Here is a 17,080-nt window from a genome sequence, read left to right on the forward strand (position 1 = left end):
CTGACCTCATTTTGGGGTTGGAATGTGGGGAATGAGGTATAGCCTGGAAAGGCAGGGGTGCTGCCTGCATCCTTGAACCAAGTTTCTGTTACTGCACACGTCAGCATCGTCCAGTATGAGGAGAGCCTCCAGTGAGTGCATTTTCAGGTTAAGGCTCCTAGCATTAAGCATCATGACCTTCGATTTGCTTTTTGACTTATCTCTTATGTTGGAAGATTTGTCTTTGGGACATTGCCTAAAAAAGGCACACTGGGGAGGCAAGAGCCTTGGCCAGAATATGGAATCCCAGGGGTGACAGATGGAGGCCATCTCTAGCAAAGAATCAAGGCCTGTCAACTATGTCATCCCCTCAGAAACTAACTGATTGTTGAAGTCAATTATTTTTTGTTGTTATTGTGGTATCATTCGTGGTGAAGGTAGGATGCTGCTTAGGGCTAGGGTCATACCTGCCTGGGACACATACTCTGAGGGCTCAGTCATGTCTCTCTCTTCATATAGTGTGGGGAGGTATGTCTCAAGTCATTCACACCAACACGGGCAGTGACATAGTCATACTTGAACCTGTTGTGGAGAGACTTAATTGTGTGCATGATGAGGTGGATTGTGGCACCTGACAGACAACTGACCATGGTCTTCTCCTTGTTGAGCCTGGTGAGGGGGACACCAGTGTGTCTCAGAATTGAGTCGCCTATGACTCGTATGTTTGGTTTATTTTTATGCCTTATGGGCTGTGTTTGTGAGACACTGGTGTGTTGTCTGCTGTCTGTGATGTGTTTGGTGTTGTGTATGAAATGTTTGTGAGTGTGTTTTAGAGGTCTCTGCTGTTTATTTAAGGTTTTATTGAGGACCTCTGCATAGTTGGGTGTGTGTTGTGTGTGGCTATGTGATGTGGGTGGTGTGGTGTTTGTGTTGGCAATCTCCTCTTTGTCAGGAATACTGACTGTGGCATGGATTCTATGTTACTGATACAAATACATTTCTTGCAAGTAGAAGAATTATGTGCCAGGAGAAGAGGGTTGTCCGTGAACATGTGGCAGTTGCTACACTGCCTCAGTATACCCATGTCGACCAAGCGTGCAGGAGAAACTGATGGGAATTGTCCAGACATAGTGTTCTGAAACTTAGATGGATTTATGCAGAGAGGATTTTGATAAGGGTTTCTCCACAAAAGTGTAGACCACAGAAACCTTCTTAAATGTAAAATAACTGGCCTGAAGCCCAAGTGCTAAAACCAAACCTAAGAGGCTTAGCATAACAGACAGATTTAATCAGGGTACTAACAAGCAGTAATAAATGCAGCATAATAAAAGCACTTGAACTCTTAAAAGCAAACAGCAAAGCAGAATAAGTTAATAAAATAGGAGGAACATAATTACAGTAAAAGCAGCTATATAATGTGTATTTTTTTGTGGAGAGGGAGGAAACAGAAGATAATTTAGGATTAAGAAACTAAGAGGGTTGTCCTTTTGAAATGCTGTCTCTGTACACAGTAGAATGAGCTGATGAGATAGGATAGGGAGGAGTGTCCAAAATCAGAGAGCAAGTGGGTATTCCTTCCCAAATGATCTCACTGTACTCAGTACAGTGAGCAAATGAGATGGGACTGGGGAGTCCAAAATCAAATTTACAGCAGGGGTGGGCAGTTCCAAAGCCACCAAATGTAAGAAAACAACAACACTTGGGCAAGAGGGTGGGGAAAAACAAAATGCAGAGACCAGCAATATTCAGTCAAGCAAAGAAATAAATGCAGCACAGTTTTGTTAACTATCACTGAAACAGATCAAGTGCAAAAAAGTATAGTTATTTCAGCTTTGTGAATCCAGAAAAATATAAATTCAATCACAGCCAGGCTACAGGGAGCAGGAGCAGCTCTGATACTGACACAGTCTCACAGAAATGTATTTCTTATACCAGTAGTATAAAAGGAAAGTAGACCTTCAGGCAATCAGATAAACACAAAAGCAGTTTGATCAGTAGCTCAGACCTTGGATAGTCTGGCTTCACAAAATGTAAAAGAACCCCCACTGTTAAACCAGCTAAACAAAATGCAGAGAGAGACCATCAGTATTCAATCAATCAAATAAATAAATGCAATACAGATGTTCTTCATGTTTCACTGTTGCAGTCATCACACTTGGGTTATCTGCCTGCAGGTAGCCCTCAGTCAGCCCGAATACCAGAGTCTTGGGATTTCTGCGTCGGATGCTGTTGCCTCTTCCATGATGTCAGGTCGTCAGGGGTATAAAACATGTAGCCGATGCCATTAAGTCAGTCTTTCTTGCTGAGAAGGAGCCCAAAGCCGAAGCAGTTTGCAAGTGCTGGTCGGCTGCCACCTGAAATTTTTGTTTTTTCGAGTTTCAGACCTGCAGTCTTTTAAAGCTAAGTACCCCACTGGGGATTCTTTTTTCTTGCTCTAACCGATGTCAGAAAAAATTAACAATTGTCTTGCCTGTGGAAAGCAAATACCTTATAGAGATTTTCATTCTTACTGCGTCACCTGCTTAGGCCCAGACCACAACGTCCCTAGCTATCAGTTTTGTGCCTTCTTTAATGCCCGAACCATTCGTCGTCAGGCTATTTTTGTAGCTAAATTCTTTCACTGTCATTGTCCGTATTCCAAAATGGCTTTGGTAAGCCATCTGACTACCGATCTTCCAAAAAAGCACAAAGACAAAGACAGACTGCTTAGGTCAAAAACTGCCGACGATACTTCTGTTAAGCTAGTCGCCAGCCTGCCGGTACTCAGTGAGGTGCCTTTGCAGCCCCTGATGCCCACTTCTAGCGATTTGCAGGCCTCTGCTGACCGGTATGCCATGAGATGCTTCTTCGACTATGGAACTTGCGGATGTCTCTACCTTGGATGGGTCCGGAGTCGCTGTGCAGGCAACGGCTTCTGAGGGTGTATTCCGACCTACTGTTATTCATCTTAAACTGACAACCTCATTTCCTACTAAAATTACTGAGTTTCTTAGGCTCAGAGTCTGCACTACGCCTAGAAAACCGACGTCCAAAGTGCATGCAGAAGCTCCCATGCCACAAAAACAAATGCTTAGAATGGCTGAAGACCTTATTACTCTAATTAGTGGAAGCCATCCTTCCCCTGCCAAAAGACAAAGAATTACATTTCCTTCTGATTCTACAGACAAGGAGTCTGATGACTGTGACCCTTCTCATTACCAGGACATACCCTTGTCTACCTATGAGGATTCAGATGCAGAGGAATCCATTCCCTCTGCCTCCCCTCCAGAATATTTTTCTTTAGGTGAAACCTTGCATACCTTAAGAGAGCATTTTCGCTGGGAATGCCAGGACTATACTCAGTCCAAAAAGAGACTCAGTGAATGTTTAGATTTGCCTCAGCACAGACCTCTAGCTATACCCCCTGTCCTGGATATTGTAGATGTCTTCTTGGAGTCCAGTCTGACTCCTGACACTTTTTGTCTTTGCGATCTTTGGCAATTTTATTTTCGTAACTAGCTTTGGAGGATTTTATGAGGGATCTCAGCTTCTTACTGAGGCTGGTAAGGGAGTTTTTTGCATCCTGAGATTTTCCTCTTTTCTGCAACAGTTTCTTCCTTTTGTTGTAAAGTTTGTTTATGGCAGGGGACCATCAGATTGGCTTCCTTTTTTTGGAGGAGAGCATCTTGGTTCTCTTTGGGATGGCACAATTCATGCATGAGTGGATGTGCTCATACAGTGCCTTAGTGTAGGACTCAGCAGTTGAAATTCAGCTGCAGAAATTCCCCTGCATATCAATCAAAAAGAGATGCTAGCTGTACAGAATGCTCTGACAGTCTTCAAATACCTTATCCTTCCAGGACAGCTCCTGATAAAGACAGACAACACCACAGTTATGTCGTACTTAAACAAGCAGAGGGATAACTCATTCTTACCCACTCTGTAGGTTAGCCATTGCTCTGTGGAACACAGCCTTGAGCATCCAAGTGCACCTACAAGCTCAATTCCTGCCAGGCAAGCAAAATTCACTGGCAGACGACTTAAGCAGAAATCTACTGGACCCTCACGAGTGGAAACTGGAACCCAACTCATTCAAACTTCTAACCCAGAGGTGGGGAACACCAGAGATGGACCTTTTTGCCTCCCCCCCAAAACCACCAATTGAACAAATTTTGCATCAGGAACCCTCACAGCAGAGCCTGGAAGGTGGATGCCCTATCCTTTACTTGGAAAAACCTCTCAATTTATGCCTTTCTTCCTCTGCCCCTACTCTCAAAAGTACTACTCAAGATCAAACAGGACAGGCCAAGGGCAATCCTTATTGCACCAGATTGGCCACGCCAGCACTGGTACCCACTCCTATGCAGTCTGACAGCAGTGCCACTTTGGCACCTACATCAGACACCTTCCCTGCTGTCTCAGCAGGAGGGACAGATTTTACATCCACAGCTGCAAACCCTAAACCTTGCAGCCTGGCTTATTCCCTGAATACACCACCAGCATCCCTCTGCAAACAGGTGCTGGACGTCATCCTTGAGGCCAGAAGGCCTAGTACTAGGAAATCCTATGCTGAAAAGTGGAAGAGATATTGTTCTTGGAGTCAGTCTCTAGGGAAGGACACAGCTGTTCCCAACTTAGCTCAAATCCTTGATTACCTAGCAGAGCTGCTCCACAGAGCCTTATCCTTCTCATCCATTAACTCATTCTCTCCGGAGCAGATCAGAAAAAGCTGCCTGCTTAATTCCACCATAGGATCAACAGTGCAGCCTGAGCTCATTTTCAGAAAAGCCATTTGTAATACCATACAGAAAACAAATGTTCATAACTCTTTAACTATAAGAGCTAGAATAAAAATGTAAACGCAAAAGTTGTTCAGCAGACACTGCCCTTTCCAGCAGTGTAAACGTTGATAGTGCATATCAAAGTCATTATTAAATATTTGGCAAGGAATGTTGATATTGTGCATATTTTTTACCTTTTTGGAAAAGCAAAGCACAATATCTTGGTCAATGTACCATGCAGACCCATACAATTTGAATTTAATTTGTTAGTATGAATGTCAGCTTTAAAATGATACCTTAACCATTACTGCGTGATACCCCTTTCTTTAGATATTCACAGAAATATGATTAATTTATTATTTCTCATAATTGATAAATAAACAAAGCATAATATCTCATCACCTGTAAAAGACAAAGCCTACATATCAGTGTAGAAGTTGTGCATCTGAATGTCAGCTTCAAAATGATGCATAATTTGTGTTCCCTTGCAAAGATTTGGGCATAATAATGAGAACTATTGTAAATGTATAATTTCACAAGACTAAACAAACTATGATATCTGTACATGTGTACAGTGCACAGACACAGTTCTTTTACCATGTTGTAAGGAGTAACACTGTCTTCAAAATGAGGTATTACTTGGCAAACTGGCATGCTCCCTTGCAAAGTTATTTACAAAAATATGAAAAAAATCATAATTTCCATAGCCTAAGTCCAAAACAAACTTTGATATCTGCACATGTGTACAACATACAGGCACAATTATTTTACCATGTTGGAACCAGCAATCCTGTCTTCAAATTGAGGTATTACTTGGCACATTCAGATGCTCCCTTGCAAAGTTATTTACCAAAATATGAAAAACAATCATAATTTCCATAACCTAAGTCCGAAACAAACTTTGATATCTGCACATGTCCAACATACAGGCACAATTCTTTTACCATGTTTTTACTATCAATTCTGTCTTCAAATGAGGTATTACTTGGCACACTGACATGCTCCCTTGCAAAGGTATTTACCAAAATATGAAAAAAAAATCATAATTTCCATAACTTAAGTCCTAACAAAACTGATATATGTACATGTGTACAACATTCAGAAGCAGTTGTTTTACCATGTAGACATATATGACTGTAAATATACACATTCTTGGTGTAGCCAACATACTGCTGAATGGGTACATGTAAAGAGAAAAAGCAAGGTAAGGACCGTCACTCCACTAATGAACCCAGGACAGGCATGGGACTTCAGTGGCAGGCAAGGCCATCTCATCTGTCCGATAGCTGTGCTGGCTACCCACTCAGACAGACGATAACACTGTAGTCTCACGACATCCTTCAGTGTCAGCAGTCTGCCTTACTTATGCCTTTTCTCTTTACTTGTTTCCATTCAGCAATGGACCTAAGGGATCAAGTTCTGTATTAGTAAGCCCTTCTTGTCATCCAAACTCTACACATGCCTGATAAAAGCAGAGTAAAAAAGAAGTATTGCAGGATAATCACTGACATATTAGATTGTACATGGTAGCACTCTCCTGAAACAGTTGTTCTTTCTCAGCATCCTCACCAGCTCCTTACCACAGTTATTTGCCAAACTCCGAGAAATATATCTTACACAATACATTTCATATTAGTGTTTTACTTACTATACTGGTCCTACTTGGTCATGTGGTCATGGGTGTTTTTCATTCTTCTCACAAGCCGCATGTTAGCAATCCTGCATAGCTCTCCTCATGCCATTGTGGAGGTCGGTCAAGAACAACGCAATGCCCTCCTCAGGTAGGGGAATATCATCCCTTCTGAACAGGTGAACATCTTCCGCTTTCTGCTGTCATGGCAGATTGTAGATCCACCAACCCTGTGCATCAAGCCATGCATGAACGCATCCTGTAAACGTCTGGCCTTGTGAGCTGCCCATTGACTGTTTTCTGTTTTCCATATCTGTCGAGGAATTATATCAGACCACACAAAATAACAACATGGCCACCATGACTGCAGGTGTTCAAAAATTGCTGTGATTTGAAATCGTAGCCTTTCGAGTGGTTAACTGAGGACATCATTCCCTCCAATGTGCAGCACAAGAATGTCAGGCTCTGGGTAGATGGAGCACTTCTCTTCCAACAACTGCAGTACTCCACTCCAATGCATACCTCTTCTTGCAATCCAGTATACCTCCACACTGGATGTGGGAAACTCAAGTTGTACTGGTTTTCAGTTTCGGTGGGAGGCATGGCTGGCAGCCCAGTGAATGGAGGAATAGCCATATACCCACACTCTCACTTGTTGTTCTCCTGGTCGTGAAGCCATGTCAGTGTCAGAAGGTGGACAAACCTGCACAGGAAAGAAAATGCAAACAGATTACTACTGATGTTTTACAGATGTATTGGAAGACTGCATATATATGTATATCATATGCATTACCTGGTTAGCCCATCCAGATCTCCCATCCTAGCCACAGGGGCAGTATTCTTTGCATTAGCATGTTCTAATACATATTAGTGTGGAGTGCAGAAGCATTCATTATCATTCAGTAGAAATACTATATCATTATAATTCAGTCAAAATAGTATAACACTTGGATGTTTCCGAGACCTTCCTCCTACCACCTAATTTCCAGCCATGACTGACTGACCATTTCCATCCATGACTGACTGGTACACAAATTAATTATTTCCCCTAACACCGGTAGCATTGTTGCCTCACAGCAAGAGGTTCTCCTGTTCGATTCTCGGCTGGAGCGCCATCTGTGTGGAGTCTGCATGTCCTCCCCGTGGTCGAGTGGCCTCCGAAAGACATGCGTGAATGGGCGTGCCTTCATTGAAGGTTGGGCATCGGGCTGGCAACTCGGCACCATAAAAATCTACTGCTAATCATTAGCGGACTGGAGTTCCACTGTGGCGACCCCTAACCGGGAAAAGCTGAAAAGACAACCAGCATCTTCATTACTAAATGTTATACACATGTCCCTAAGTGAAACATTCACCCAAATGACCCCTTCAAGAAAATGCTGAGGTACGCACAATCACCAAAATTATATATGTATGCGTGTGACCAATGTATTTATGTGCAAATACATTATGTACATACATATATATCCATATGCACACATATGCACAAATATATAAATATATATATATATATATATATATATATCTACGTGTGTGTATGTATGCATGTATATATATATATATATATATATATATATATACATACACACACACACACACACACACACACACACACACACATATATATATATATATATATATATATATATATATATATATATATATATACTGGCAACCTTCAAACACTGGACCCCATCCAGTTTGGGTTCGTGAAGGGCCACTCTTGTCTCCTGAACCTAACTGACTTCTTCGAATCAGTCTCCAGAGCCGTGGATGAGGGTAAGGCAGTCCACACAGCCTATCTGGACCTCGCAAAGGCATTTGACACCAGCTCCCACTCTGGAATCATAGATAAACTTACTAAGCTGGGCATTAATCCCTACGTCACTCGATGGGTTGCCAACTGGCTTACTGACAGAACCCACACTATAAAAGTAGATGACTCCAAATCCATCTCCAGACAAGTGACAAGTCGAGTACCTCAGGGTTCAGTCCTGGGACCACTCTTGTTTGGCATCTACTTCTCTGAAGTACAGGCCAACACTAAGGGACTCTGGGTAACAAAGTTCGCAGATGACTGCAAACTGGGAACCATATTATTGAATCCCCAAATGATGTGGATACTGTACAAAAGGGCCTTACAGAAACCGATGCATGGTTCCAGAGCCATGTGCTCAAGCTCAATGCCAAGAAATATATAGTTATCCCCTTTGGGAAAAAGCATGTACCTGTGAATTACCACACAGGTGGCAGTACACTAAACACCGAAAGTGTGATAAGAGACTTAGGGACACAGATGAACAGTGGTCTCACTTTCAATAACCACATCTCCACAACAGTCAGGAAATCCTTCTATGTGGCACACCTCATCACTAAGGGCTTTTCATCCAGAAAAAAGGAGGTCATTGTCCCACTATACTCATCCATCATTAGACCCATTGTAGAATACAACGCCCCATTTGGTTATGTACCTCTCAAGACATCTGTAACAACTGGAAAGGCCGCAGAAATACCTTACTAAAAGAATCACAGGCCTAAAGCAGATGCTCTATGCTGGCCACCTTAAAAAACTCCAGCTATACTCTGTCACATATCGTCTAGTCTGAGGTGATCTCTGCTTAACATACAAGGCCATGTCAAACCCAGACCTGTTGGACATTCTACACTTAAAGAAATCCCAATCCTTCAGTGCCACACGCTTCAGGCATCTAAACCTTGTCATCACAATAAACAAAACATGCTGGAGGGGTAGGTTCCTGACCCAGAGACTCCCCAGACTCTAGAATAGACTGACCATAAATGTCAAGCAGAGCGCCTCTTTGGCCCTCTTCAAAAGGAACCTTGACGATTGGATGGGACAAAGGAAATTCACCCCGGAGATCATGTCAGTTGCCCTGATAGACAGGGGTCCAGGGAAGTAAATAGTGTGGGAAGAAATATCCAGGGAATTGTTATGGCTAGGCTTGTATAGGTCCTAGGGCCGATAGCCTAGTACCAACCTATGAACCTATATGTATGTATATGTATATATATATATATATATATATATATATATGCATATATATATATATAGAGGAAGAAAAAAATAGGGTTTAGGAGGGTAGGCAGTTGAAGAAAGAGGGCGGTTGCTTGCAATGATTCCAAGCAGAGAAAAAACATAACCTGACTTGTGCATTCATCAAAGTGATAACGACTTCTACTTATGTGAATAACAGTGACTGCAGCTGAGACTTTTCCCAGAAAAGTGATAATGACTCACTGCTATATTGTAACTACACATATTACTAATGTGAAAATTACCTTCCTTTCGTTACTGCAAAGATATGCATGCTGAGACAGGTGATAATTGCTGCACATAACCTGTTGAGTAGGTATTCATTATATTACATTGTGCAGCTGTCATGTAACACAGACTTAGTATCAGTAAGGAGAAGACCTGAGTCATTCAGTCAAATAATATAATACTTAGATATTACTGAGCCCTTCCACACGACTGACAATATATTTTTCAGTTTCCCTAGGGGCGTAAACAGTTACTTTTATGCATTTATAAGTATGGTTTACAATCTTGAAAATCATAATCCCAAGACCATAACACTGAAAGACCAAAATGCTGAAGACCACAATGCCTAAACATCTCGAATACTAAATCCTTCTGCAACTGTGAACCAACGAATGAGTACAAACATGGGTCCTGCATGGGGGTACAAGTCCAAGAGTTCAGTACTGTGGTGTTTAGTCTTTTGATATTATTGTCTCAAGATTATGATTTAAGACTGGTGGCTTCAAAATTGTAATATTTCACCTAAGTAGATGATTATATGACCAGATATACATTTGCGTGTATGGATATTCATACGCATGTACATATACCGGATTATTTATAGAAACATAAAACACTTCTAGATAAAAACCTAGGCCCCCTTACTTATTTATTTGCCTTTGATTACTGGGAAAGTCCAACTGGGCAGAGGTCAGGGAGAAAAGATCCAAATTATATTTACAGAGACAAGTAGCATAAACGAATGGTACACTATATAGTATTTACACTATGCTAGTCACTTTATATACAGACAGCATATGAGGCATATGCATACTTTATCCAAACAGTTATTCATTTGAAATCTGAAAACAGACAGACAAAGTGAGATTTTATGATACGTGTATAGTAAAATTTCTGCTAAGTGGGCAGGATTTTGTTTTTTACAGGTACAATTTCGTTGGGATTTTAAAATAGGAAATTAGAATAACAGACTTGATAATAGTGGTGTCACCAGTGCAGGACCATTTTGTTGGTGGGTATTTTATATTAGAGAATGCAGTAGGCATTTTCAATACAACTGAAGGCTAATCGATTAGTCTAATTAAAGCGCAGTGTTATATTCAGTTCCAGCCTTCAATCGCCCCAGTTTTCACATGGGGCTGGAGTGTCACATCAACAGCTATCATCATCTAGAGTTAATGTATTACACTGCAGGATGGCTAGCCATGTCACAGAGTAATATATGTTAGTTAATGTGGTCATTTGCAAACTTTGTTATCCTGTTGTAAGATTTACTACTCCAGTCTGGCTGCAGGGTAGACAAAAATCAATGAGTTATGTAGGAGACCAGTTTGGCTAGCTAACTGGACTGTAGATTATGGAAAAGACAAGTCTGAGTAATGGTCTTATGTGCAAACACTAAGACCACACACACACACACACACACACACACACACACACACACACACACACACACACAAACAATGACATCATTTTAGATTCTTTTTTTTCTGTGTTCGAACTGCATATTGGCTGTGCTGATCGAATCTTAGCTCAGCTCCTATCTTAGCCCCTACTGCTAACATGTGTATGCGTAGTCAGGCACACAGACACACACAAACTCCAATCATAACACGGTGCTGAGAGGGTCCTTGTGTTAAAAATACTACATTCTAAAATATGTCAGTTTTAATAGAGCCACACACAAAAATGACATTCACACAGACACACACACACAACCCAATTGTAACACAGTGCTGAGAGGGTCCTTCTGTTAAAATACTACATTCTAAAAGATGTCGGTTTTAATAGAGCCACACACAAAAACAACATTCTTCCAATCAATGAAATATGGCTATTCTTACAATGGTTTCCAAAATATTCTGGGATGTACCTCAAAAAAAAAAATGATCAGCAAAGCACTCTCACTGAAAATAGTCCATTTTCCTCCTGAGTCTTGTATATTCCATGGTCATTAGTAACTAGTACACAGGTTAACAGATGTAATGAAACACAGCTTTTGCTGTGGTCTAGAAACCAAGCGGACAAGTTCTTCAAGTAACAGCCACTGGTCCTTTAAGAATGAAAGCTTAAGATAAAGCATAACAGGAGCAAACATCACTGTATCAAGACAGACAAATTACAGTTTCTTACGGTGCATCACTCCCAATTCCAAATCTGATAAATGTCACTTAGATTTTGTAGGCAATAAATTTTAAGGCTAACACCATATTTTTTTTTACATTTACACAAAGCATAATAAAGTAAATAAGCACAGAAGCACGCAAAAGCAAGTTGTGCATTCATCTAGAATCTGACATGCGGAAAAAATTAATCTAAAATTAAAGCAAATAACGCACGTCGTTGTATATACCGGAGGATCCAATATTAAAAATACAACAAAAACAACATAATTTGGGACAAACTAAACACTCGCCAAATACTAAAAAAACAGGTTGAAACTATCTGTCCAAGTCCTTTCCTACTTGGCACAATCACTATACCAGAGTTCTGTTTTGGGTGGTGGTATGGAGTAGAAATCCACGTTATAATGGATCCAAGGTTCTAACTGTCCATACCATATAAAACACACAAAAAAGCACTGCTTTATATATTGTATACATGCCCCCGTCATGAACTGCATGTTCTATTATCATACTGAGAAACCTGAACTGAATGGTGAGGGCAAAGAAATTTCAAAATCAGGATTGTTTTGACACAAACAAGGCACGAGGCCACCTTTTTATAAGAGTTTCTTAACATCAGGAATACAACCAGGTCTGAAAAAAGGTAAGTATTCCCAAAAGCCTTTACGTGAAATCCGAAAGACAGTGCCTGAACTGCAAAACAATTCCCACGCATCACCCCGGCACTCAGGAAACACCTATGAACAACATCGGATTACAAATTAAAAAACTATATATGCTCTTCTTAAATCTTTTGCTATCTGTAAATTAACAGAAATGAAAAACTACAAATAGGAATGCGATATTTTAAACAATATTAGTTACAAACCTTTTTAATAAATGTAAGGATTTAACTTTAATCCTGCAAGTCTGAAAGTGGGTAAAGTTGTGTGCAGAATAACTGAAAGAAAGCACTGGGGGTGGAGGTGTGACGCAAGTGGTGGCTTGGATTGCAACAATCCGATTGGCTACCAGCACTTGCTTTACCAACAACTTTAGAAACGGATTTTCTAGTAAAAGTTTAATGTGAACTTGATGTTAAAACATGCTGAATCATAACTGCATAAGATAAACTACAAGTTCAGTTACGATTTCAGCATGTTTTAAATTAAGCTCCGCTACAAATCTGCAGTACAGTTTCTCATGCTTGTGGAAGGCACTCGGGGGTAACAGCTTGCAATTAGTTTCTTCTCATGGCTTGCTCGATGTTAAGCACGGAGGTGCCATGAGAAGGTACTCGGGGTTAATGCCTCTGCCATCTCAGCTCATTATAATACTGAGCCTCCTCTCTTTTCTCACCCTTTCATCAAACAGTTCCTGAAAGGAGCTAACAATTTAAGGCCTTCTAGGAGAGCTCCCACCCCAGCCTGGGGCTTTAACTTTGTACTGGAGAAGCTCACACTTCCCCTTTTGGATCTGCTGCTTCAGCAGAGTTAAAATTCCTCTCTTGGAAAACAACCTTGCTTCTAGCTATTACTTCAGCAAGAAGAGTGTCTGAGTTATAGGCACTAATGGCGGCGGAGCCCTTCATTATTTTCCATGCTGACAGGGTTTCCCTCAGGACTAACCCACCCTTTATGCCCAAGGTGGTATCCAGTGTGGCTTTAAACCAATCCATTCATTTGCCAACCTTTTTCCCTAATTCTCAGAATAAAGGGGAAAGGATCCTGCACTCCTTGGACATGCACAGACAGCTCAGGTTCTACTTTGATATGACTAAGCCTTTCAGAAAAGTCTGACCAGCTGCTAGTCAGCTTTGCTACAGGGGCAGAGGGCAAGGCCGTTTTAAAATGAACCATTTCCAAATGGATAGCACACTGCATCCATTTCTGCTACAAGCACCATGGAAAACCTACCCCTCTGGGGATCAGAACTCATTCCACTAGAGCTACTTCAACCGCTACAGCATTTCTCAGGAGAGTCCCTACCAGGGAAACCTGGAAGCTGCAACCTGGAATTCTGTACACACCTTCACCAAGCATTACCACTTACCTATTTTTTTCTAAATCCAGAGCTGGATTTGCTACAGCAGTCTTACAAGGCCTGCTAGCCAGCCCTAACACTTCTTGACTGCCTCCACCCTTCCTCAGTTTTGGGAATCAACCCAAGTGTGATGACTGCAACAGTGAAACATGAAGAACATATTACAGTTGTGTACACTTACCATAAATGTAGATGTTCGAGTATATTCACTGTTGCAGTCCTGGTTTCCCACCCTCCAGCCCCCTGGCTTTCTAAATCCTTTCTACCTATCCTCTGTATGGCCATCTTTTATGGCAGGGGTATTTACTTTTTACTGGAGATGTTCCAGACCATGTAATAGCTTCCTATTTTGGGGGCTTCTGACATCTGGGGCAAGAAAAACTGACATAATGGCATCTGCTGCATGTTTTATACCCCTGACAACCTGACGTCATGGAAGAGGCGACAGCATCCGATGCAGAAATCCCAAGACTCTGGTATTCGGGCCGACTGAGGGCTATCTGCAGGCAGATAACCCAAGTGTGATGACTGCAACAGTGAATGCACTCTAACATCTACATTTATAGTAAGTGTACCCAACTGTACTTTTTGTTAACTCTCACTGAAACAGATCAAGTGCAAAAAAGTATATTTATATCAGCTTTGTGTATCCAAATGGCTATAGAATCAATCACATCCAGGCTACAAGAAGCAGGATCAGCTCTGATACTACTATTTGAACATATCCCATAGCTGCACTTAAGTTGAACAGTTTCGGGAAGTGTTCAAATATGTTGTGCTTAGTGCTGTTAATTAAGCAAGCAGGTATACTTTTGGTACCACATATCAGTAATGTTTTTAGCTTTAGAGATTGCAGTTAGCACGTTTCACAATAATCTTGGGAGGAAAATAGAGGCTCAGGAATTTATGGAAGTTTGGTCACTGTTTCTGGTATAAAGTTATCACTGTATTTATCTATAACTACATTAGCATTATCTTAAGGGTTGGAATGGGTTCCATTATAAATTAATTCAGAGCATTACTGTGTGTTATTTCTTAATTGTCTAATGTAGTTAAAGAAGGATTTATAATGATTATTGGCTTCAGATTCTTGTTCCACTTTGGTACTTCTTATGGTGACTTTCAAATTTTTGCACATCTTTTTGAAAGATTATTTAATATGGGTAGATTTTGATTTATTGCAGGTTTTAATTATTTGTTAATGTTTTATAGAGCAAAGCAATGATTATTTTTCAAGAAAATAGTTTATTTTACATTCCTCAATATATTTGGTTCTGATTGCAGCCACTTGTTTTATGCTGTTTATAAGATGGGGATAGAATTCAGTGGCATATATAGGGCTGGAAATCTTACAGTTATATTTTGATAGCTCCTTATATAATTTTGATTGGTTTGTCCTTGAATTCAAAGATCTTCAATGTGTTGGCTTTATATGTCCTAGAGGAGAAGAGTACATTTGTTATTCAATTTTACCAGCGATGGATACTATAGAAGTAGTGTAAGTAGATGCATTGTTAGTGAGGATGAGATCAAGAAGATTCTGGAAACTAGTAGGCTTGAGTACTGTTTATACAAGGGAGTTATCATTTAGTAAGCCCAAGAATCTTTGGGAATACCCCAACTTTGTGGTATAATTCTTCCATGTAGTCAGTGGATAGTTGAAATCACCAAACAAAAATGTATTTATATTTATGGGTAGTTAGAACAGCTGTAGGAATGGTTTGATTCCCACCCCCCCTCCTCCCAACAACTACTTGAGCCTGCAGTACTTTCCCTATAGCTGTTGGTGGTAAGAGTTTGCCCACAGGGATACTTCATTGCTGAAGTGAAACCAGTAGCCTCACAGTGGCTTGAACTCATATGGCCATCATTTTATGCTGTTGAATTTGTTCACCCAAACATGTTTTTTTATATTCCTCCATGATTTTTGTGCTTAAAATAAGTAGCTTACGCTTCTAAGGCAGTATGAACTATGTGAGAAACAGATGAACAGACTGTAAAGTGATACTTTTGCCACAGTATTGGTTTGTGTGTTGTCAAATATTGTATTTTAATGGTTAAAAGTTGTGTTCATTGCTGTATGTAATTGTAATACATATGTGCAGTTTCTAATCTTAACACGTTTTTATTTTCTTCCAAGCCTGCTTTGGACTGGAAACTTTCCCTGCTGACATGGAGTTTTTTTAAGCAGTCTTTCCTAAAGCAAGTGCTGACTGAAGGTGAGAACCGGAGTTATAATTGGATATACACATAGAGATAAGTAACTTGCACATTTGTAGAAACTTGATTTCAAATATACATAATTCAGAGAAGTTAGTCCTGAAAGTGAATGCCCTGTGGCCAAGATGTTAAATTAAGATCTTGTGTCTGTCTCTGTGTTGTGAGGTGGATTATACTTACATAAGGTATCTTTCACTGCTGCAGCCTGCATCATAGGGCTGCATGCATATCTGCTGACATCACCAGATCCAAGTTTTAAAAACATGAAGAGAACAAGTCTAAGATGACTTCCCTGCTTAGTTTAGCAGAAGCATATTGGTGTCAAGAGGGAATGGAAATCTCGCCAGAAGTAGACAAAAGTCTGGCAACAACTGAATGTGCCAAAAAAACGAAAGAATATAAGGAGAAGGATTAGATGATAAGACAAGAAATGTGTAAAAGGCATAAATATAGTTGCAAGTAAAGAAAACTCCTGGAACAATCTCATGTCGATCAGGATCTGATGCATGACTAGTTCAGGAGTGGTGAATTCAAACCAAAAGGTAAAAAATTAGTATTAGCGGTCCAGGATAGTGGACTTACATACATGTTGGTTTACAAAGTCCATTGAACATGTGGGAGAAACAAACAAATGCAGGTTCTGTAAAACAGAATTGGGAACAGTCGCACATCTGGCTGCTGGATGTGATACACTAATGGCAGAGGGTCTTTATACTGAAAGGCATAATAATGTGGCAAGATTGTTGCATAGGGGATTGTGCAAACATTACAATATTGAAGTAGCTGAGAAGTATTGGAAACATGAGCCACAAAGAAATATAGAGAATGATGAAGTTTATATCACATGGGATTATCCATTACCAGCAGTTCAAAAACAGATGCAGGAAAGCCAGATGTAGTGGTCCATGAAAAGAAGACAAAAGTAATATTGATCATTGAAATTGGTACACCCAGTGATTACAGTGTCTTAAAAAAGAATCTACATTTTTATTTAGAAATGCTAGCGATACATGTACGAATTGCAGAAGGAGTCAGCTCTGTGCACATTGCAGGTGCTGCA

General features: G+C 40.5%; 1 protein-coding gene across 1 annotated transcript in view; it reads left to right on the plus strand.

Moving 5' to 3' along the window:
* The window catches only part of RFT1 (RFT1 homolog), an 871,244-nt gene that overhangs the window by 274,098 nt on the left and 580,066 nt on the right, over window positions 1–17,080 (plus strand). Inside the window, exon 7 of the mRNA XM_044078176.1 lies at window positions 15,941–16,019. Within this exon, the coding sequence (XP_043934111.1) occupies window positions 15,941–16,019 (79 nt within the window). The remainder of the gene's footprint in view (window positions 1–15,940; window positions 16,020–17,080) is intronic.

The sequence above is a fragment of the Protopterus annectens genome, chromosome 7.part0 (genome assembly GCF_019279795.1).
Source record: "Protopterus annectens isolate FY-2018-M chromosome 7.part0, PAN1.0, whole genome shotgun sequence".
NCBI classification, from domain to species: domain Eukaryota; kingdom Metazoa; phylum Chordata; order Ceratodontiformes; family Protopteridae; genus Protopterus; species Protopterus annectens.